This window comes from Aethalodelphis obliquidens, unplaced genomic scaffold (genome assembly GCF_003676395.1).
Source record: "Aethalodelphis obliquidens isolate GAN/ISIS:26980383/991018 unplaced genomic scaffold, ASM367639v1 scaffold13, whole genome shotgun sequence".
In the NCBI taxonomy this organism is placed as follows: domain Eukaryota; kingdom Metazoa; phylum Chordata; class Mammalia; order Artiodactyla; family Delphinidae; genus Aethalodelphis; species Aethalodelphis obliquidens.
In genome coordinates this window covers 11,121,416-11,145,587 of record NW_020837957.1, presented here as the reverse complement: position 1 = coordinate 11,145,587, position 24,172 = coordinate 11,121,416, and the positions used below count along the sequence as shown (strand labels likewise).

Sequence of the window (24,172 nt, the reverse complement as noted above, 5' to 3'; positions counted from 1 at the left end):
TAGGTCAGAAACATAGCTACATAAAGAAAGGAAGAACATTTGAAAAGGAATAAGTGAAAGTAAAATAACTTTTTTAAAAAAATTGCGGTATAGTTGAATTGCAATATTATATAGGTTTCAGGTGTAAAACATAGTGATTCACAATTTTTAAATGTTATACTCCATTTATAGTTATTAGAAAATATTGGGTATATTCCCACTGTTGTAAAATGTATCCCTGTTATTTATTCTATATATAGTATTTTGTACCTCTTAATCCCCTACCCCTATCTTGCCCCTCCCCACTTTCCTCTCCTGGCTGATAACCACTAGTATGTTCTCCAAATCTGTGAGTCTGTTTCATTTTTGTTATATTCATTAGTTTGTTTTTAGATTCCACATATAAGTGATATCATACAGTATTTGTTTTTCTCTGTCTGACTTATTTCACTAAGCATGATACCCTCCAAGTCCATCTATGTTGCTACAAGTGGCAAAATTTTATTCTTTTTTATAGTTGAGTCACATTCCATTATACACACACACACACACACACACACACACACACACAAACACACCAGTCATCTGTTCTTCCTTATTCATTCATCTGTTGATGGAAACTTAGTTTGTTTCCATCTCTTGGTTATTGTAAATAATAGTACTATGAACATTGGAGTGCATGTATCTTTCTGAATTAGTGTTTTTGTTTGGCTATATAACCAGGAGTGGAATTACTGGATCATATGGTAGTTCTACTTTTAGTTTTTTGAGAAACCTCTGTACTGTTTTCCACAGTGGATGCGCCAATATAAATTCCCACCACCAGTGTACAAGTGTTAATTTTTCTCCACATCCTTGCCAATATTTGTTATCTGTGGTCTTTTTGATGATAGCCATTCTGAAAGTGTAAGGTGATATCATTGTGGTTTTTATTTGCACTTCTCTGGTGACTAAAAATGTTGAACATTGTTTCATGTGCCTATTGGCCATCTATATGTCTTCTATGGAAAAATGTCAATTCAGATCTTCTGTCCATTTTTAATTGGGTTGTTTGATTTTTGATGTTAAGTTGTATGAGCTGTTTATATATTTTGGATGTTAACCCCTCATTGATCATATCATTTGCAAAAGTTTTCTCCCATTTAGTAGGTTTTCGTTTTGTTTTGTTTTGTTGATGGTTTCCTTTGCTGTGCAAAAGGTTTTAAGTTTAATTAGGTCTCATTTGTTTATTTATGCTTTTGTTTCCTTTGCCTTAGGAGACAGATCCAAAAAGATATTGCTATGATTTATTTTAAAGAGTGTTCTGCCTATATTTTCTTCTAGAAGTTTTATGGTTTCCAGTCTCATATTAAAGTCTTTAATCCATTTTGAGTTTATTTTTATATAGGATGTTAGAGAATGTTCTAATTTCATTCTTTTACATGTAGCTGTCCAGTTTTCCCAGCACGATTTGTTGAAGAGATGGTCTTTTCTCCATTGCATATTCTTGCCTCCTTTGTCATAGATTAATTGACCATAGGTATGTGGGTTTATTTCTGGGTTTTCTATCCTATTCCATTGATCTATATGTCTGTTTTGGGGCCAGTACCATTCTGTTTTGATTACTGTAGTTTTGCAGTATAGTCTGAAGTCAGGGAGCATGATTCCTCCAGATCCACTCTTCTTTCTCAAGATTGTTTTGGTATTCAGGGTCTTTTGTGTTTGCACACAAATTTTTAAATTTTTTGTTCCAGTTCTGTGAAAAAAGCCATTGGTATTTTGATAAGGATTGCATTGAATCTGTAGATTGCCTTGGGTAGTATGGTCATTTTAACAATATTACTTCTTCCAGTCCATGAATATGTTATACCTTTCCATCTGTTTGTGCCATCTTTAATATTTTTCATCAGTGTCTTATTGATTTCTGAGTACAGGTATTTTACCTGTTTTGGTAGGTTTATTCCTAGGTATTTTATTCTTTTTAGTATGACTGTAAGTGAGATTGTTTCCTTTCTCCTTTTGATAGTTTGTTGTTAGTGTATAGAAATGCAACTGATTTCTATATATTAATTTTGTATCCTGCAACTTTACCAGATTCACTGATGAGCTCTAGTAGCTTTTTGGTGGCATTTTTAGGGGTTTTTTTGTATGTAGTATCATGTCATCTGCAAAAAGTGACAGTTTTACTTCTTTTCCAATTGGGATTCTTTTTATTCAGTCCAAAAACAGAATACACATTCTTTTCAAGTGCACATGGAACATTCTCCAGGATAGGTCACATGCTAACCACAAAGCAAGCCTTGGTAAATTTAATAAAATTAAAATGATATCAAGCATCTTTTCCAACCAGTGCTGTGAGACTGCAAACAACACAAACCCATGGAGGCTAAACAATATGCTTCTAAGCGATCAGTGAATCACTGAAGAAATCAAAGAAGAAATTAAAAAACACGTGGAGAGAAAGGAAAATGAAAACACAACTGTCCAAAGTGTATGGGATGCAGCAAAAGTAGTTGTAAGAGGGAAGTTTATAGCAATACAAACTTACCTCAGAAAACAAGAAAAATCTCAAATAACAACCTGACCTTACACTTAAATGAACTGGAAAAAGAACAATAGAACCTTAAGTTAGTAGAAACAAAGAAAGCATAAAGATCAGAGTAGAAATACATAAAATAGAGATTAAAACAGTTTAAAAAAATCAATGAAACTAAGAGCTGGTTCTTTGAAAAGATAAACAAAATTGATCAACTTTTAGCCAGACTCATCAAGAAAAAAAATAAGAGAGGGCTCAAATCAGTAAAGTCAGAAATGAAAAAGGAGAAGTTAAAACCAATACCACAGAAACACAATGGATCATAAGAGACTACTTCAGGCACCTATACACCAATGAAATGGACAACCTAGAATAAATGGACAAATTATTAGAAAGGCACAATCTCCCAGGACTGAAGCAGGAAGAAATAGAAAATATGAACAGTTACAAGTGAGAAACAAATGAATCCATTATTATAGTGGGAGAAATCAACACTGGCTATCAGAAATAGATCCAGCAGGCAGAAAATCAGGAAAAACATAGTTCACCTCAACAACATCATCAGTCAACTGGATAAAAAGGACATTTATAGATTACTTCATTCAACAACAGGAGCAGAATCCACATTCATCTCAAGCTTACATGGAACATTCACCCAAATAGACCACATTCTGGGCCATAAAACACAACTTTAAAAGAATAGGAAGCATGCAGTGTTATGTTCTCAGACCCAGTGGAATGAAACAAGACATCAACAACAAATTTAGCTGGAAAATTCCAAATTACTTGAAGACTAAAAAACTTCTAACACTTCCAAATACCACATAGTTTAAAGAAGAAATCTCAGGAGAAATTTTAAAACATTTTTGGCTAAATGAAAGTTAAATCAGGACTTATCAAAATTTGTGGGATGCGGAGAAAGTAGGGCTTAGAGGGACATTTATAGGACTAAATGCATATATTAGCAAAGAACAAATGTCTAAAACAGTCATGTAAGTTTCCACTTTAGGAAACTAGAAAAAAGAGCAAATTAAAATACAGAGAAACAAAATAATTAGAGCAGAAATCAATGAAATTAAAAAATAACATACTCTTGCCATATGATCGTTACCATATGCTTCTTGGTATTTACCCAAAGCAGTTGTAAATTTATGCCTACACAAAAACCTGTACATGGTTGTTTATAGCAGTTTTATTCATAATAGCAAAAATTTGGAAGCAACCAGAACATCCTTTAGTAAGTGACTTGATGAATAAATAACATGTTGGATCCAGACAATAGAATAATTTTAGTGATAAAAAATGAGCTGTGAAACCATGAAAAGACATGGAGGAAACTTAAATGTATATTACTAAGTGAAAGAATTGAAAAGGCTAGATACTTTGTGGTTCAAACTATCTGACATTTTGGAAAAGGCAAAACTATGAAGATAGTACAGAGATCAGTGGTTCAGGGTTGACATGTGGGAGAGCTGAATAGGCAGAACACAGAGGATTTTTAGGGCAGTGAAATACTCAGTATCTCACATAATGATGATTACTTGTCATTATACATTTGTCCAAATCCACAGCATGTATACCACCAAGAGTGAACCTTAATGTAAACTATGGTCTTTGGATGACAGTGATGTGTCAATGTACGTTCTTCAATTGTAACATACTGTTCTGGTGAGGGATGTTAACAATGAAAGAGGCTATGCATGTATGGGAGCAAAGGGTATATAGGAATTCTCTATACCTTGCTCTCAGTTTTGCTGTGAACCTAATACTGCTCTAAAATGTAAAATTCATTAGAAATAATTTTTAAAATTAACACAAAAATTTAGTACAGAGTGGGTGTCACTAAAGATTTTGGTTTAAGGGATTACATGAATAGTAGCCAAACCTTACTCATTCCCTCCCTCCACTTTCCTTTTTCTTCCCTTGCTTCCTTCCTTAGCAGGTTGAAGTTATTATCTACCTTTTTAATAGCAATCGCAATTCCATACTTGTTAAGATTTTACATATATATCTTTAGAGTTTATTCAAAGTTGCTGATTATATGAAATCTGCAGTAGCAAATAGTATGCAAACTATTGTGTCTTGTTGGGTTTTGTTATTTAATAAAAAATAAAGTGTTACAAATCAAATTTGAATGAATACAAAATTTAAATATAGGATGTTTTTAAATTTTTGATCACTTTTCTCCTATAATTATGCTAGATATATGGCCTATTAAATATATATCATTTTTATTCTGATAATTATAAAGACCTTCCTGGCCCATAAGATCTGACAGTTGAAAACAAAAGAAATCATAAATGAAAGAAACAGTCATAAATTTACAGCATTTTAAAAATACTTAAGATTTTTTTTAACAATAACTGGACAACAATAAACTTAATTTAGTACTTGACACTAAGGTAAATAAGGATCCAGGGTGAAAACTGGAAAACGAGACTCTAAAATTTTCCTGTTCTAACTGTTTATGGTTTTGAGTTTCAGTATGAAAATGAACTAAAATGTTTCCCCCTTCAGCCTTAACTTCTGCTGAAGAGAGGAGACATAATGAAGTAGGATAAGATAATTTTTTTTATTCACAATGAAGAAAAATAATGACGAAGAACAGGCTTCCCAACATGCCTCTTAGAATCTGACTAGAATAACCAAAGCAAAAGCAAAAACTGTGAGTAGTGAGTGGAGAAGGTAGATAGAACTCATTAATGCTCAAAATAAGGAACAATGCCAACCACATAACCAAAAATCCCGAGGAATTTTTGCCATCTCTAATATATATTGACTTAGATACATCTATTCTTCCTGGATGCCTGTGGAATTCTTTATTTTTGAAATTGCTGATAAGCCACCCACTAGAGTGCCAGAAAGCTGTCCTGCAAAGTTACTTACCGGTCTGCCAGAGAATCTCTCTGGGAGGTGAGAAGTGACCTGACCTAGAAATTGGGAGAACTGGTATGCCCTTGCTCCAGCTCTTGGTCCTTGAGTGAGCTGAATCTCTTCTGAGGCTCAAAACACAGGGACAGTAATGTTTGTGAGGACAGACTGAGATAATACCTGTTAGGTGCTCAGGAGTGATTGGTACATAGGCAGAGCTTTACAAATGTTAGTTCTTAGAAGTATTATGATTCTATGATTCCACAGTTTGCTGCTATTTTGTATTTAAATCACCATCTTTCTTATAACAGAACTGGCAAAGGAGTTGGATCCTGTAATTTTAAAAAGTCATCTTTCTTCCTGCTTCTAAGGTAATCCTGCTAAAGCAAATGCCTTTACAGTGAAACCTCCATATTACAAAGAATTTTCCATTCCTTTTATTAAAAAAAGAAGAATCCATCACTATCTGGCCTGCTGGCAAAACTCTCCCTGGAGTCGTACGAAGTATTGAGATATGTTCCCTCCTTTATTTTCTGGACGAGTTTGTGAAGGATTTTATTTTTTCCTTAAATGTTTGGTAGAATTCACCAATGAAGTCATCTTGGCCTGGGCTTTCCTTTATTGTAATATTTTAAATTACTAATTCAGTGGGGTTTTTTGGTTTTGTTTCTTTGGTTGTTATAAGTCTGTTTCATTTTTCTACTCCTTATTAAGTTAGGTTTGGAAATTTGTATCTTTTGGGGAATTTTTCCATTTCATCTAAATTGTCTACTTTTTGGACCTAATGCTGTTCCTAGAGTTCTCTTATGGCACTTCTAATTTCTGTAAGGTCAACAGTAATGTAGTTTCTTTTTTTTAAATAACTTATGACTTCTTTTCTTAGCGTAGCTAGAGATTTGCCTTTTTAAAAAATGTTTTTGAGAAATCATGTATTAATTTCATTGGATTTCCCTATGTGTTTTCTAATTTTCTATTTCACTGATTTCCTCTCTAATCTTTATTTCCTTTCATTTTGCCTCCTGTGGGTTTGATTTACTCTTTTTTTCCCCCAAATTTCTTAAAGTGGAAGCTTCCTTTCTTTAAAAGAGCTCCACGTTCTTCCCCCTCCTTTGTGTTTTTATATATATCATATGTATATATACATACACACACATCTTTAAGAAGAAAATGCGTTTTTACCTTTTTTTTTTTTTTTTAATAATTCTATAGGTACAGTTGACCCTAGAACAACATGGGTGTGAACTGTGAAGGTCCACTTACGCATGGGTGTTTTTCAATAGTAAATACTTTAGTACTACAGTGATTTTAATTAGAATCCTGGTTTTGTAGAGACACTTGAAAATATGCTTTTAAATTTTCTGAGGGAATAAATGTCTTAGAATAGTCAAGAAACAACTAAAAAAGAACAGTTTTCCAAGCCATTATAATCAATATTTGGTCATTGGCACAGGTATAGAGAAATGAGATGAACAGAATAAAGGGTCCTAAAAAGTTCTGTATATGAAAGAGATCTTAACAAATGGAAGTAATACTTTAATGTGGGAAAAGGATGGCTTATTTAATAATTGGTAATGGCAAAATTGGTTATCTTTCTGAACAAAACCATAATTGCTTCTCTGTTGCATGCCATATTAAAATATATATATTTCAGATGGGTTAAAGCATTAAATATAAAACTTTAGAAGATAATTCAGTTGAATATTCTTATAACCTTATGGTGGGAGAGAAGCAAGCTGTAAACAGAGAAGTGTTTACATTAAAAAGGATGCACCAGGGACTTCCCTGGTGGCCCAGTGGTTAAAGAATCCACCTTCCAATGCAGGGGACGCGGGTTTGATCCCTGGTCAGGGAAATAAGATCCCATATGCTGTGGAGCAACTAAGCCCATGTGCCGCAACTACTGAGCCCACGCACTCTAGAGCCCATGTGCCACAACTAGAGAGGCCACGCACCACAACTACTGAGCCCATGTGCTCTCAGAGCCTGCATGCCACAACTAGAGAGAAGCCCACACACCGCAATGAAGAGCCCATGTGCCGCAATGAAAGATCCCATATGCCTCAACAGAGATCCTGCATGCTGCAACTAAGACCCCATACAGCCAAAAAAAACCAAAAAAAAAACCCAAAAAAGAATGTGTCAGGATAAATCAGAAAATGTTAACATATAAAGAGCTCATACAAATAGTAGGACAAAGAAAAACAACTCAGATTTAAAAAATGGGTGGAAGATGTGAACAGACAGCTCATAAAAGAAATATAAGTTACCAACATAAATATGAAAAGATTATTAATCTCATTAATAGTCAAAGATACGCAAATTAAAGAAGCAATGAGATACCATTTTTTTCTAACAGATTGACAAAGGTTAAAAATTGTGATAATGTTTCTTATGAGGATTTAAGGATGAACCTAACATTGACAGATCATAATCACTCAAAGTCCATATGGTTCATACTTGGTGTTGTACATTGTATGTGTTTAGACAAATGTATAATAACATGTATCTATCATTATGGTGTCATACAGAGTATTTTCTCTGCCCTAAAACTCATATCTGTTCAGCCTATTCATTGTCCCTGCCCCCTTCCCCATGATGGTTAATTTTATGTCTCAATTTGGCTAGACTATGATGCCCAACTGGTCTAGATATTGCTGTAAAGGTATTTTTTAGATGTGATTAACAGTTAAACCAGTAGACTTTGAGTGATGATTACCATTCATGTTGTGGATGGGTTTCATCTTGTTAGTTGAAGCCCTTAAGAACAAAGACTGCAATTTCCAGGTGAAGCATTTTGTTTCTAGACTACAAGGTAGAAACCCTGCCTGAGTTTCCAACCTGCAGATTCTGGACTCAAGACTCCAGCATCGGCTCTTCCCTGAATTTCCAGCCTGCTGACCTGCTTTACAGATTTTAGAGTTGTCAGGTCCCATTATTGCACGGACCAGTTCCTTAAAATCTCTCTCTCTCCTCGCCGTATATTTGTTCTGTTTCTCTGTTGAAGTTTGACTGATGCACTCTCACATCAGCAATAACACTTCTTGAAATTTCTACTTGAAAGATAAAGTGTGTGTGTGTATGTGTGTGTGAGAGGGAGAGAGGGAGGGAGATGGGAGAGGAGAAAGTTGTGAGGGGCAAGCTGGGAGCAAGATTGTGTTATTTGTAGTAAAAAAAAAAAAAACCTAGAAAAACTTATGTATCCTTTGTTGAAAGTTTATGATTCAGAGATAGTATAAAATACTCTACAGTTGTTAAAAAATAACAGTTCTAAACTCTATTTAACAGAGATTTCAGTGATTATTATGAGAAAAGCAAGTTACAAAGAAATATGTATAGCAAAATCCAGTGTTTATAAAAAGCAAGGGCAAGGGCTTCCCTGGTGGCGCAGTGGTTGAGAGTATGCCTGCCGATGCAGGGGACACGGGTTCGTGCCCCGGTCTGGGAAGATCCCACATGCCACGGAGCGGCTAGGCCCGTGAGCCATGGCCGCTGAGCCTGCACGTCCGGAGCCTGTGCTCCGCAACGGGAGAGGCCACAACAGTGAGAGGCCCGCATACCGCACAAAAAAATAAATAAAAAAGAGCAAGGGCAAAAGTTTGTATCCATGTGAGGAAGGGAAAAATATACAACCAAATGTGTAGATGGGGGTTGGGCAATGGTGCGTAAGGAGAGGGAATGGTAAAGGCTGATAATCTGTGTCTGTGTGTGTATTTCTTTAAATGTATATATATGTATATAATTTTTTACAAAAATGATTGTATTTATACCTCTTATTTTATCTAACATGCTTGTTTTTATTTTCTGTTGAATGTTATTGTATAAGAATTTTTAATAGCTAGATGTATTCTTTTAAATAGATATATTCTACTTAGGTGAGCTTTCCTGTTGGACATTAATATTGTTTTTATTTTCTCCAAATTATAAAAATTATAGGGATAAAAATCCATAAACATATATTTATGCATATTCATTATTATGTACTTAGAAGCAATTTCTGGAATTTGAATTGGCATATAAATGGATATATAAATTTCTATTTTTTATCATTTTATTACTAGTAGTAGTAATTGTCATACTATGTGATATTAATATTATGAATATAATAGCTGTTATTGTATTACTTCTGCTAGTAATATGACTATTGCTAATAAGTATAATAAAGAAGACCTTATTAAAATTTGCGTCATACTTTCTAGATGAGAATCTTATCATTAAGTAAACTTTATTTAATGTAATGAGCCACTTGGGTGAATGTGGTTGGAGGAAGTGTTTAAAGACTGTGTCAACTACTAATATTTCTATGCATACATTTAACATCTATCTATATTTTTTCTCTCAACCACTGTAAAAGTTATCTGGAAAATTATAATTTATCATTGCTCCTGTATTAACTTCTCTTTATAATATCATATTTTGAGATATAAGTGTTCTAAAGATGATGACTATTTTTGTTTTACTGACTATAATGATTATTTTTTAATAATTTGATAAACCTGATGAAACCAGGTAACCAACAGGAAACTATAAGAAGTCAAACTTAACTTTTAAACAATCATCCTATAATTTTGTTATTTATAATACCTATGTTGAATTTTAAATTAGTAATTAATCTAATAATTTGTGTTGTTACTTAATCCCATAGAAAAGAATCACAATTTCTTTTCCTAACATTTCTTCTGGATCTTTGATCAGTGGGGAGGAGCATTGGATCTGGTGAATATATGTCTTCATTTTAGAAACTGTTTATGGGGCCTTATGTTAGCTTTCTAGTCGTCAGGTTTCAAGTCATTATAGTATTCCTTAATATATGATTCCAATTTTCCAGAGTTATAAAAGGACAGAGTGAATCATGTAAGTGGAATCATTCAGTATTTGTCTTTCTGTGACCAGTTTATATACTTAACATAATGTCCTCAAGATTCATATATGTTGCTGCATATTGCAAAATTTGCTTCTTTTTTAAGCCTAAATAATATTTTATTTTAGGCATATGTCACATTTTATTTATCCATTCTGCTGTTGATGGGCATTTAAGTGTTTCCACACCTGCTCAGGGAGACACTGAGAGCTAGACATTTTGTCTACTTGCTCTGTGCTGAACTGGGAGCAAGGGATATGGTGACTGCCAACCCAGATCTCCATCTCTACTCTCACTAGTCCCCAGGAAGCTAGGTTATGCCAGGTCTTATCAGCACTTAACTGTTAGCAAGTCAGAAGCCAGTACTTTGGGCAGCCCCCAAAAAATTGTGGCATTCTGTGGTTTCTGTCGACTTACTCAGTGGTGAGCCAGGGGAAAGGAATTATGGCATCTACCAACCCAAGCATCTGTCTCCATTCTCCTCCAGGTGGCTAGACTGTGTCAGACTGTCAAAGATCTGAGAATGGCAGGAGAGAAGCCAACCCTTTGAAGAGGTCCCTCGGAAAAGTTGGGGACACTGGATATATGAACTAGCTCTTTCCCTCCCCTCGAAGAAGCTGGGAGCTAGGAGTTCTCTTCTTGATCATATTGTACAGTGCCAGGGGTAGGGATTCTGAAGAAAGGATGTCCTGATTCTCACTACTTGCTTTGGTGAGCCTAGTTTCATGTTCACCAGGATGCATGAGCCTTTCAATCAGCTTGTGGATTTCTCACAATAGGAATTTGTCCCTGAATTGTTGCTGAAGTGGTGTGTTTGTTGGGGGGAAATGGGGGCCCAGGGCTTCTTCCTTGTCATCTTGCTGACCCGTTATGCATTTTAAATGTTTGAGACTTGCTTTTTCTTATCGTTTTTATTGTTATTTACTTTGATTCCTCTACTCTTTTAGAACATTCTTATTTACTTTAATGTCTGTTTCAAGGTTTAAACTTGGGGGGGGGTGTCACAGATTCCTTTGAAAATCTGATGAAAGTTATAGGCATTATTTCCAGTGTAATCTATACATGCATACTCAAATAAAATGTGCTTACAATTTCACTGGGTTCAGTTCTAAGTTAAACTCTGGCATATACCATAACTTTTTTATTTTCACATTTTAGCCTTTAATCTTAGAAAATTAGAGTCAATGTGAATACTTCTGTGGACAACCACCCACCCCAACTTTCCTTGACTTCTTAAGATCTAGACCGTCTCACACTGTCCAAGAAGAATCTTGATGGATTAATGAACCCATATGAAAGAGGCAAACCTAAGTTTTACAACCAACCCACATTTTTTTAAACTCATGAACTATTTTCTATTTTCTAATGAGAGTTTTTAAGGAGACGAGATGATTCAGGTCCTCTGACCAGTAGTCAATAAGAAGACAGTTCCTAACTGGAAAATTACTTAGAGATCCTCAAGTAAAATTAAAATGGAATATAAGTATTAAGCAAATATTTTTGAACTGAAATAAGTGATCTCTTTAAAACTTACTTTTTAAGATTTTTCTCTTATAATTCGTATTATAAGGAAAAAGAGAATCTACTGCCAAGAATTTCCTCCAGTGTAAGTTCTATAAGACCAGGAACTCTGGAATTTTACAACATATTCCCAGAGTCTAGAGCAGTGCATTTTGAATAAGTGTTTGAGCAATAAATGAAAGAGTAAATGAATAAATAACTCTGATGAAAAGGAAACTGTGTTTTAATATCAACAGGTTGTGGAAATGATTTTTACCTCTTCTCAATCTATGGATCTACCTCATGTCATTATAAAAATAAGTCATTAAATAAGAAATTTTTTAAAACAAGAAAAATGTATTAAAAAGTAAAATTATATTTTAAATAGGAGCCATGTAAATTTAATAATCTAAGAGATCAAAAACATAAGATAATTTAATTTAAGATAAACGTAAATATTAACATCATTCACAGAAGTGTCTCATATCTTTTTGTTCCTTTCATACTCCTATACTACTTTTGTTGTATTGAGTAAATATTGTATAGTGTAACATTTAAATTTCTTTCATGATGTTTTAATTGTATAATTTTAGTTATTTTCTTGGTGTTTTTCTAGGGCTTAGAATATGCATCTGAACTTATTTATTTCAGGTATATAGTGACAAGTTTAGTGAGATATAAAAATGTTACTTTTGGGGCTTCCCTGGTGGCACAGTGGTTGAGAGTCCACCTGCTGATGCAGGGGACACGGGTTCGTGCCCCGGTCCGGGAAGATCCCACATGCCGCGGAGCGGCTGCACCCCTGAGCCATGGCCGCTGAGGCTGTGCCTCCGGAGCCTGTGTTCTGCAACGGGAGAGGCCACAACAGTGAGAGGCCCGCATACTGCAAAAATAAATAAATAAAAATAAAAATGTCACTTCTGTATATGTTTATCACCTCTTCCAACTTTTTGTGCTATTAATGTTATACATATTACATATATATATGTTACAAACCCAAAAGTATATTATTACAATTATCACTTTATAAAGTGTTATGTCCTTTAAAGGAGCTAAGGCAAAAAAGAAGAACAAGTATATATTCATTGAGTTTGTTACATTGACAATACTATTTATCATATTTCTAGTTCTTTTCATTTTTTTCCTGTGGATTTAAATTACCATCTAGTATTATTTTATTACTCCAAAACAGCTTTGCTTCCACCTGCTGTCTTGTGCTATTATTGTCAAATACATTACATTTATACATGTTTTAGACAAAATACAATTATACAAATATTATATTATACAATTGCTTTTTAAATTAGTTAAGAGAAGAAACGCGTAGAAATTTGAATTTATATTGTTTTATAATTACACAATTTTTTACCAGCACTCTTTATTTTTTTTGTGGATTTAAATTACTGTTTGTGGTCACTAGCTTTCGACCTGAAGAACTTCCTTTAGTATTTCTTATAAGGCATGTCTGTGGTTTAGATATAATTTTGAGTTGGTGCTTTTTTGGGGGTGGGGGGTGGTTTGGATATATGTTCAGAAGTGAAATTGCTGAGTCATGTCATAGTTCTGCTTTTAGTTTTTTGAGGATTCTTAATACTGTTCTTTATAGTGGCTATATCAGTTTACAACCCCGCCAACAGTGCACAAGTCTTCCTTCCCTTCTGCATCCTTGGCAGCATTTGTTGTCTGTTGTCTTTTTGATGATGGCCATTCTAACAGGTATGAGGTGATACTGCATTGTGTTTTTGATTTGCATTTCCCTGATGATTAGTGATGTTAAGCATCTTTTCTTGTGTCTGTTGGCCATGTGGAATTCTTTGGAAAAATGTCTGTTCAGGTCTTTTACCCATTTTTAAATTGGATTATTCATGTTTTGTTTGTTTCTGAGTTCTATGAGTTCTTTATATATTTTGGATATTAACCCCTTATCAGATATATGGCTTACAAATATTTTTTCACATTCTGTAGCTTGTCTTTTCATCTTGTTGCTTATTTCTTTTGCTTCACAGAAGCTTTTTAATTTGATGTAGTTCCACTTGTTTACTTTTGTTGCTTGTACTACAGGTGTCATATCCAAAAAATCATTGCCAAGAACCATGCCAATGACCTTTTTCCTATGTCTACTTCCAAGGATTTCATGTCTTACATTTAAGTCTTTAATCCATTTTGAGTTAATTTTTGTGTATGCTGTAAGATAGTGGAGGAGTTTCATTCTTTCCATGTTGCTGTTTGGTTTTATCAATGCTGTTTATTGAAGAGACTGTCCTTTTACCATTGTTGATTCTTGGCTCCTTTGTCATAAATTAATTGACCCATATATGCACGGTTTTATTTCTGTGCTCCTTATTCTGTTTTGTTGATATATGGGCTTGTTTTTATGTCAATACAATACTGTTTTAATTACTATAACTTTGTAATATAGTTTGAAATCAGGGCATGTAATGCCTCCAGTGTTGTTCTTCTTTCTCAGGATTGCTTTGGCTATTTGGGTATATAGTGGCTCCATATAAATATTGGGATATTTTCCTACTTCTATGAAAAATGCCATTGTAATCTTGATAGGGATTTCATTGAATCTGTAGATGGCTTCTGGATGTATTGACATTTTAACAATATTCATTTTCCCAATCTATGAACATGGGATACTTTTCTATTTATTTGTGTCTTCAATTTCTTTCACTAATTATTGTTTCCAGAGTAGAAATCTTTCACCTCCTTAGTTAAGTTTAGTCCTGATATTTTATTGTTTTTGATGCTATTTTAAATGGGATGTTTTTCTCTATTTCTTTTCCATATAGTCGATAGTGGTAGAAGCATTACTGATTTTTGAGTGTTAATTTTGTATCCTACAGTTGTACTGACTTTTTCAATTATATCTAACAGTTTTTTTTTAATGGAGTCTTTAAGATTTTCTGTATATAAAATCATGTCATCTGCAAATAGAGATAATTTTACCTCTTTTCCAACATTTTCCTATGTTTTCTTTTATTTCTTTTCTCTCGTTGTCTTGCCTGATTGCTCTGGCAAGGACTTCCAGTTCTATGTTGAGTAGGAGTGGTGAGAGTGGGCACCCTTATCTTACTCCTGATTCTAGAGGAAAATATTTCAGCTTTTCATGATTAAGTATGATAATAGCTGAGTGCTTATTACATATGGCCTTTATTGTGTTATATTCCTTCTATACCTAATTTGTTGAGAGTTTTTATCATGAACAGAAGTTGAATTTTGTCAAATGCTTTTTCTGCATCTCTTGAGATGATCATATGACTTTTTTCTTTCATTCTATTTATGCGATGGATCACATTTATTTGCATATGTTGAACCTTCTTTGCATTCCATGTATAAATCCCACTTGATCATGGTGAAAGATCTTTAACTGTGCTGCTAAATTCAGTTTGCTAATGTTTTATTGAGACTTTTTGCACCTATATTCAACAGGGATTGAACTGTAGTTTTCTTTTCTGTTAGTGTCCTTATCTGGCTTTGGTATCAGAGTAACGCTGGCCTCATAAAATGAGTCTGGGAGTGTTTCCTCCTCTTTGATTTTTTGGGAGAGTTTAAGAATAATTGGTGCTAATTCTTTAAATGTTTGGTAAAATTCACCAGTGAAGCCATCTGGTCCTGGGCTTCTCTTCATTGGGAGACATTTTATTACTGATTTGATCTCCTTATTGTTAATTGGTCTATTCAGACTTTCTGTTTATTCCTGATTTGTTTCGAGTAGTTGTGTTTCTAATAATTTTTCAGTTTCTTCTAAGTTGTCCAGTTTGTTGGCATATAGTTGTTCATAATGGTCTCTTATGATGTGTCATGTCTCTGTGGTATAAATTGTAATGTCTCATTTTTCATTTACAATTTTGTCAATTTGGGTCATTTCTCTTTTTTTTTTCCCTTAGTCTAGCTAAAGCTTTGTGATTTTGTTTATATTTTCAAAGAAACAACTCTTAGGTTGGTTACATTTTCTATTGTTTTCCTGTTCTCTATTTCATGTATTTCCTCTCTAATCTTTATTATTTTCTTCCTTCTTCTAACTTTGGGATCATTTTATTATTCTTTTTCTACTTTTTCTGCTAACTTTGGTCTCAATTTGTTCTGCTTTTTCTAAAGATAGGACTTGTTTTTTTAATTCAGTCAGCTATCTTATGTCTTTTGATTGGAGCATTTAGTCCATTGACATCTAAAGTAACTATTGATAGGTATGTACTTATTGCCATTTTATCACTTATTGATAGATATGTACTTATTGTCATTTTGTCACTTATTTTCTGGTTGCTTTTGTAGTTCTTCTCTGTTGTTTTCTTCTTCTATTAGTTTCTTCCCTATGAATTGATGATTTTCTTTAATTGAATGCTGTGTTCCTTTCTAGTTTTTGTGTATCTGTTGTAGGTTTTTGATTTATGGTTACCATGGGGTTCATATATGTTGACCTGTAACTATATCTATTTGTTTAAAATGGGTAGTCCTTTAAATTCAAACACATTCTAAAATATCTACACTTTTTACTCCCCTCCCACACATATTGTTTTTGATGTCATATATTATATCTTCATGTGTATCCTTTACTGACTATTGTAGTGATAGTTGATTTTACAATTTTTTGTTTTTAAATATTTGTACTAGCTTATTTAAGTGGTTGATTTTCATCCTTTACTATGTATTTGCCTTAACTAGTGGGATTTTTCCTTTATAGATTCTTTCTTCTTGTTATAGCCTTTTCTTTTCCACTTAGAAAAGATTCTTTAACATTTCTTTTAGGGTAGGTTTAGTATTAATGAACTCTTTATGTTTTTGCTTGTCTGAGAAGTTATCTTTCCACTTCTAAATGATAGTCATGCTGGGTAGTGTGTCCTAGGTTGCAGTTTTCCCCTTTCAGCACTTTGATATCATGCTACTCCCTTCTGGCCTGTAATTTTTTCTGCATAAAAATCAGCTGATAGCCTTATGAGGCTATCAGCTGATTTTTGAGGGTTCCCTTGTATGACACTTTGTTTTTGTCTTGCTACCTTTAGAATCCTCTCTTTAACTTTTGTCATTTTAATTATGATATGTCCTGGTGTGGGTCTGTTTGGGTTCATCTTGTTTGTGACCCACTGTACTTACTGTACCTGGATATCTATTTCCTTCTTCATGTTTGGGAAGTTTTCAGTCATAATTTCATCAAATACATTTTCAACTCTCTTCTCTCTTTTTCTCAGATCCCTATCATGCAAATGTTGGTTTTTCTTTTAGTTTGTTTTTCATTTCAGTTACTGTATTCTCCAGTTCTGATTGGTTCTTTTTTTATATTTCTAGTTCCTTGTTAAATTTTGCACTTTATTAATCTATAATTTTCTCTCATTTAGCATTCTTATTACTAATGGTTTGAGCTCTTTATCTGGTAAATTATTTCTTTCTGTTTCATTGGTTGTTTTTCAGGAGTTTTCTCTTACCTTTTCAATTGAAACAAAATTCCTTTATCTTCTCATTTTGCTTAACTTTCTCTGTTTCTATGAAATTAGGTGAAACAGTAACTTATTACAGTCCTGAAAGAATGTCCTTGTGTGGAAGCATTTCTCTACAGTCTGTGTGTGCCCAGTGGCCTTGATGGGAGAGCTAGATCTGACAATACTAGTCACATCTTTCCTCAAGGTGTGCTTGCAGCTATCACCTTAGTAGGAGGTGGGGCTGGAGAAGGAGTGGCTAGGTCCAGAGCCATGAGTGAGCTGGGGCTTTTCCTCTGCTCAGTGGCTGTCACCACCCTGTTGGGGGAAGGGGCCTGTCCCAAGCTGCTGGAGCAGAAGCCCTGGGGGTCATGTTCAAGCCGGCTCTGTCTGTTCCCATTAAATGTTTGCTCTTCCCACACCCAGCACCGGCACTCTCACCCCAGAGGGAAGCAATGATGGGGCAAGAGTGGCTAGCATGTGGGCTTGGTGTGGGTTAGGGCATAAGCTCTGGTGGTCCGGCCTTGGCAGGGATCTGGACTGTTTCCAATGCACTGCCTGTGTGAGCACCAGTAATGGTTGCCCCTGCTTTTCTCAGTTGCTGCTTTGTGTCTGAGTGTCCTTTGTCCCTCAGCCACAGAGCCCTTTCCCCAGTGTGGAGCTGCATCATGAGTGACCACTCTCCTTAGGTTGGTACACAGGCTAGGGCAGTTCCAGGAAATCAGCCAGCCACCCTGCAGTCTCAATGCACCCCCTCTGCACTGTTTCAGGAGCAAGGGAGTTTGTGCATACTCCTCACAAGCAGGCTTCCCACAGCCCTGCTGTTAGTCCCACCGGCCCTGGAACCAGACAAGTGGGCTTGCCTTCCCAGTGTCGGACCCCAGGGCTGGGGTGCTCAATATGTGGCTCAAACTGCTCATTCCTCAGGGAGGGTCTCCATCTGTGTAGTATCTCTTTTCTTCTGAGTCTCCTCCCAGGGGCACAGGTCCTGACCTGATCACATCTCTTCCTTCCTACCTGATTCTGTGGGGATCTTTCTCACAGCTTTGGTTGTACAGGAATATTTCTTCCAGTCTCTGCTTACTTTTCAGTGAGGATTGTTCCACATGTAGATGTATTTTTGATGTGTTCGTTGGGGAGAGGTTATTTCCACATCCTCCTACTTCACCATCTTGATCTTCTCTGATCTCAAAGCCACTCTTCTGCTTAAAACTCTGCAGTAACTGTCCATCCCAGTGACCTTCCTGTTCTTCAAACATGCCAAGTGTGTTCTTGCCTCCCTAAGCATACTTCCACCTGGCCTTTTGTACTTGTCATTTGCTTTACTAGAATGTTTTTCTGAGATTCTCACTATAGCTTGTTTCCTCTTAGCAATACTATCCCAATCCAGCCTATGTGAAAAGCAATTCACTTATTATATATTTAGTGTTTTATTTCTATATTGTCTAACTCTACTTATTAGAGAATATAACATTCATGGTATTACAGACTTTCTTCTCTTCAGAGAGCACATAGTGGTCATTTTCAAAATACTACTTTTTCCTTGAAAATCCATTCTTTTCTTTTCTTTTAGCAGTTGAGTAACTACTAGAGATTTTGTTAACCAATTTTACTTGCAGCTAAATGTGTTCATCTGACTATGTTTTTGTTAGATTTGTAAGTGAACAGAATTAATGACTACAACTGCTGCTTCAAATACTTAAATGGTAACTATACCCCCTTTGTTTTCATGCCTTTCCCTTCCCATGGGCTGGAATGCATTAGTCATGTGGGTTAATGACAGTGTCTTTGAGTATGCTGAGGCAAGATTGAATTATTTTATGGAGCAGTGCTGCTCCACCAGTGTAGACTGCATGTGAGAAAAGTAAAATTCTGTCTTATTTGAACCAGTATAAGTTTTATTCTCAATATATTTCACCCTAACTAATTTGTAGATCATCAGTGAAAATATCTGAATGAAGGAATGAACAGGTGGAGCCCACTTTAAAAATCTGAGAAAGGGAAAAATTGCTTTCCTTGGTCATTTTTGTTTTTCCTTTGCTATTTAATAATGTAACAGTAAAGTTCCTACCTGTTTCATCATTTTAATTCAAATGATTTTGCTCTTTTATCACATATAACGAATATTATTGGTTTTTGGTAATTTGTCTTCATGATATTGAAGTAGTTTACTTTGATATCCTCTCTTACAAAAAATTTAAAATAAAGATTGGCTGCTGAATTTTATCCAATGTCTTTCTTCATCCATTTATATACTCTTACATTTTTCTCTTCATTAAATTGTTTATGTAATGAGCTTTGTAATACTTGGTCATAGTCTTATTATTCTTTGCTTACATTGCTGGATTCTTTTTATTAGCATTTAGAATTTTTGCATCTGTATTCAAAGATTATATTGGTATATGGTTTTCTTCTTATTGCCTTATTGGACTGAGTAGGACTTTGAGTACAATGTTGAATAGATAGGGTGAGAGATGTTATCCTTCCCTTGTTTTTGATCTTACAGAGCTAACATTTAGTATTTTACTATTGTGATATTAGTTTGTTGATGCCATTTATCTAGTAATATTTTGAATACATTAGGTTAAATAAAACGTAATACAGTCATCGCTTGCTATCTGCAAGAGATTGGTTCCAGGACCTGCTGCAGATACCAAAATCTTCAGATGCTCTAGTCCTTTACACTTGTCCCTGTGTACTTGCGGGTTCCGCAGTGTGGTGGGTTCAACCAATAACAGATAGTATAGTACTATTTTTACTGAAAAAAATTCATATATAAGTGAACTCACGCAGTTCACATTTGTGTTGTTCAAGGGTCAAATGTATTAAAATTAATCTCACCTATTTCTTTTTACTTTTTTCTTAGTGTGGCTAATAGAAAATTTTAAGTTACTTTATGGCATGCATTATATTCTCTTGGACAGTACTGCTGTAAAGTAGTTTTCCTAGGTGGAAATAAGTTATTTCTTTACTGGAGAAGAAAGATAAAAAGAGTTTATATTTGTTAACATATTTCTATAGATAATTTAGTCATGTTCTCTCTGACATTATATTATAAAATGCATAGCCAGATGTAGTTACAGAATTGTTTGTGCATTCATGTCCCCAGAGATTTCTCAGCACTCATTCATCCCTTGATGAATGTTGATGAGCCAGCCCTAATGCCTAGCTTTATATAGTAATAATATGAAAACAAATATTACATTAAGTTTACCACTATGTTTTGCAAGATGTAAGTGAACTCATAAGTAGTTTTCTTTTTTTTTTTTTTTGCAAAAAAACTAAATGACTGTTCTCCCCCCCCCCTTTATATTCAGCCACTTGTTCTTGTATAAAAAACATCAGGAAAAAACTATTAGTGAAAGTGAAAAAAAATGGATTTGCAAACACAAAGGATTTGAAGATAAGCTCTTTAAGGATCTCTTATTTCATCCTGGAACCAATATAACAGAAAAGCGTGCATGTTGGAAACATGTAAGTATAATTATTTTATTACTCTTCTTTGAAATATTTTTAAGACACTATAGTTATAGTTTATATTTTATTAGTGATAATTTCTTTAATCTCTTTTAAATGTCTTCCATTGTTAATATTATGCTTGAGATTTTCTTGATGTGATAAAAGTCATATAATGTAGAATAAATGTAATTTTTGTGGTGTATTAATCACTCTTAACAGAACCATTTTATAATTTATGCTTTATATATGTGTTTTCTCTTATTAATTATTGGAAGTAGTTATTAATAGTAATATAAAATATATTCTCAGTAGCTGAAAACATAAAGAAATATTTAGTTTATTAAAGGCTGATAATTATACATATAGTATAATATTCACTCAGTATTTTGTGCAAAATCATCTATTGCTTTAAGGACACAATAAAAATAGAAAGAAATGTATATTTATTGAGTACCTACTATGTAGCAGGCACTGTGCTAGATATTTTGCATGTGGTATGTAATATATTCTTCACAATACTGTAAGAGGTATTTTTACCTCTTTTTTTATGATTAGGGAAACTAAGGCTCATAGGGGTTGATTAACTTACCAAAAGCCAAACAGTTAAGTGACATTGGTAGGCCTTAACTCGAGATCATCTGACTCCAAAGTTTGTGCTTTTTTATTTTTAGAATTTTGTTTTGCTTTTACCATTAGGTAATGGTAAAAATGAAAACTCGGCATTATAGTATAATTAACTGGAATGAACTTTTTATAATTTATAAAGCACTGTGTTTGTCTGTAAACTCCTTCATATTTGCACCTGTACCTGAATAGCCTGAGCTACAAATGTTTCCATTACATTAACATAATTAGAAGGGAATACAAACTGTCCAGACTGACATTAGTCTGATTTCAATGTAATTGAGGACACGTGTTCTAGATATAGTACAGTAATGTCCTCAAGCCCTTAAATCCCACCAAAATTTATCCATTGAATAAAAACATAGGTTTAAAAGGCAAATGTATCTTATGCAAAACTTTTTCCTCATTAGCATGCAGGGCCAACTGTATTAATTTGCTCCAGATGATAGTATGCTCCATAAAGTTTATGTGAAGTGTCTTTTGCCCTCTTTGTAGAATATAAACATGTTGATTTCAGGCATGTCACCTGCTTTTTATAAGCTTTATTTAGAGAAGACTTTCACTGATGTATACTGATATCCAAGTTGGATATGGGTATGTTGTATACTGGTAACCAATTTGGATATACTGATAGCCAACACCCATATATAAATGTAGATGTATATATACCTATCCATATATATGTATATTTGTATATATGTTGTGTCATGGCAAGTGACCATTATATATACATAAATAGGAATAATATATATTATAAATGTTATGTTATTTAATACTTATGAAGTTACATGTAATATACCATTTCAAGATTTTGGAAGTATTTTGAATGTTATAAATCTTTTGCTAAAATATATTAATTATAAGGAGTTTTCTAAAGCTCTTTGATATTAGTAATTCTACTAACCACATCACTACTAATGTCATTTATTAAAAATTATTCTTTCATAGTCTATAAATATGTACATTTTCCTATGCTTTTTTCATTGTTTATAGCTACTATTCATACAACATTATGAAGTCTTCAAAGCTAACTTTCTTATAGTAACTGAAATAATTTTTCATTGTAAGATTCATCTTTGAATCTATTTCTTCTATATATAATTGTCATTCCATCTTCTGCTAGCCTCATTTTTAGTCTTCTCTTCAGCTCACTCAGTTGATATATTATTCTTTTATTATTTTTTACTACTCACATGTCTAGTCTTTAGTGACTTGGAGCTTGATTTATTAGAAGCTATAGTGAGAGCAGTTAATACTATAGAATACCTAAGAGAACCTAGGATCCAGAAAACATTAAAAGAGTTAGGGAGTAGGGAAAGGGGAGGGGTTGAGAAAATATCAGCATTTAATACTGGGAGTGCATTAGAGAAAGATACTGTGAGCAAAGTAATGTAAAGCTTAATCAAGAATGGAATTCGAGTTTCAGTAATTAGATAAAGCAATCGTTGTCTGAATCTGCTCCTGTTTGGGGATGAAACATGCTTGGTCTCCCAAGGGCTTAAAATTTCTGATATTAATGGTAATCTAAAATGGAAAGAACCAGAGGAGTGAGTTCAAGTCACATTCATTTAGGAAATACTGTGGTGCAAAGCCAGAAGTCCATATAAACATCCAGAGTTAATGGTGCAAAAATAAACTGTAAATGATATACAGAACCAAAAGTTAGAAGCCATGATGAAAGAATCTGTTAAAAAACTGGATTGGAGTAGAAGACATTGAGGATCTAAAACAATTGCTAGGGATATTATTTATCCATGGCTTACAGATATTGGTCAGAGGGTGGTTTTTCTTCTGTTATTGAATAGACTGACATAAATACAGAATTATGGTGGTCAATTAGATCAAACTTTAGGGACATTTGTATATTACTATGTGGGATTTTAGGGAAATCTAGATACTATTATGATGGGTTTTGCTGGGGCACCCAAGGCTATTTGAAATCTGCTTTTGCACAGTCAATCCTTTTACTCAAAAGTTACCAAGGAAAATATATGTACTGGGAGTAATAGCAAACAAAGCAGTTCCTAACTGAGGCTTTGGTCTAAAATTCCATTGCAAGATTTTAGTAACCTGGGCTAGACTATGAGATATTCTTTGTTACCCATGCTTTTTTATCTTGAATAGTTATTTCCTATATTGCAAACATGAATTTTAGAAGGGGTATAGTATGAAAGAAAGTCACACTCATTATAGCCAAAAGGACAGAGATTAAGAGAAGAGGAAAGAAATTTGCCATATATTTATCTCAGAGAAGATTAGTTGCCCTCTTTCCTCTTACCTCCACACCCTCACATTTGAAGCTTCCTTAAGCTGGTTTAGTCATATGTTGTTAGGAAGGAAAGAAAGCATCTAAGAGGTAAGAAAGAGTGATGGCCAGGAACCCTTACTGTTATAACCTCATGGAAAGATAGAACAAATCTATGTGTTGTGGATCTCTGTTTTCTTTGACAGCCCACCTCCTAGAATCATGATCTAATTTTTTCTTAGGACTTGAGCAACACCCTCTTGCCTTGAAGCATTAATATTGGAATTTCACACCCTTTATCTTGACTCATCTTCTGGAGAGTGTGCATATGTTCTCCCTAGTTATCAATAGAATGAGGAAAAAGATCCATAGGGCAAGCCAGTCAATTTCTCTGGAAGAGATTTCTTACATTGAACCACTTCTAGTGCATTGAATGTTCACATCTTGTTCTCCTTTATGGCATTCTATAATTCCTGGAAACATAATATGGCAGTCATCTATACTAAAGTAAGATTTGCTTTAGAACTGATGATTTGGTTGAATTCTAAGATACTTTTATTGATTTTCCTTTGGTTCCAAAGATACATTTTTCTCATAACTAATATGGATGGAACTATATACATTCCATGTTGAATACCATTTTTGTAAAACAAAAAAGAGCAAAATATACTTGAAGATAATCCTCCTGTGAACCCTTTCCATTG

At 34.1% G+C, this 24,172-nt stretch overlaps 1 protein-coding gene across 1 annotated transcript in view; it reads left to right on the top strand.

Annotated features, from left to right (window-relative positions):
* LRRIQ3 (leucine rich repeats and IQ motif containing 3) overlaps positions 1-24,172 on the top strand; it is a 237,357-nt gene that overhangs the window by 98,504 nt on the left and 114,681 nt on the right. Inside the window, exon 6 of the mRNA XM_027114088.1 lies at positions 20,458-20,614. Within this exon, the coding sequence (XP_026969889.1) occupies positions 20,458-20,614 (157 nt within the window). The remainder of the gene's footprint in view (positions 1-20,457; positions 20,615-24,172) is intronic.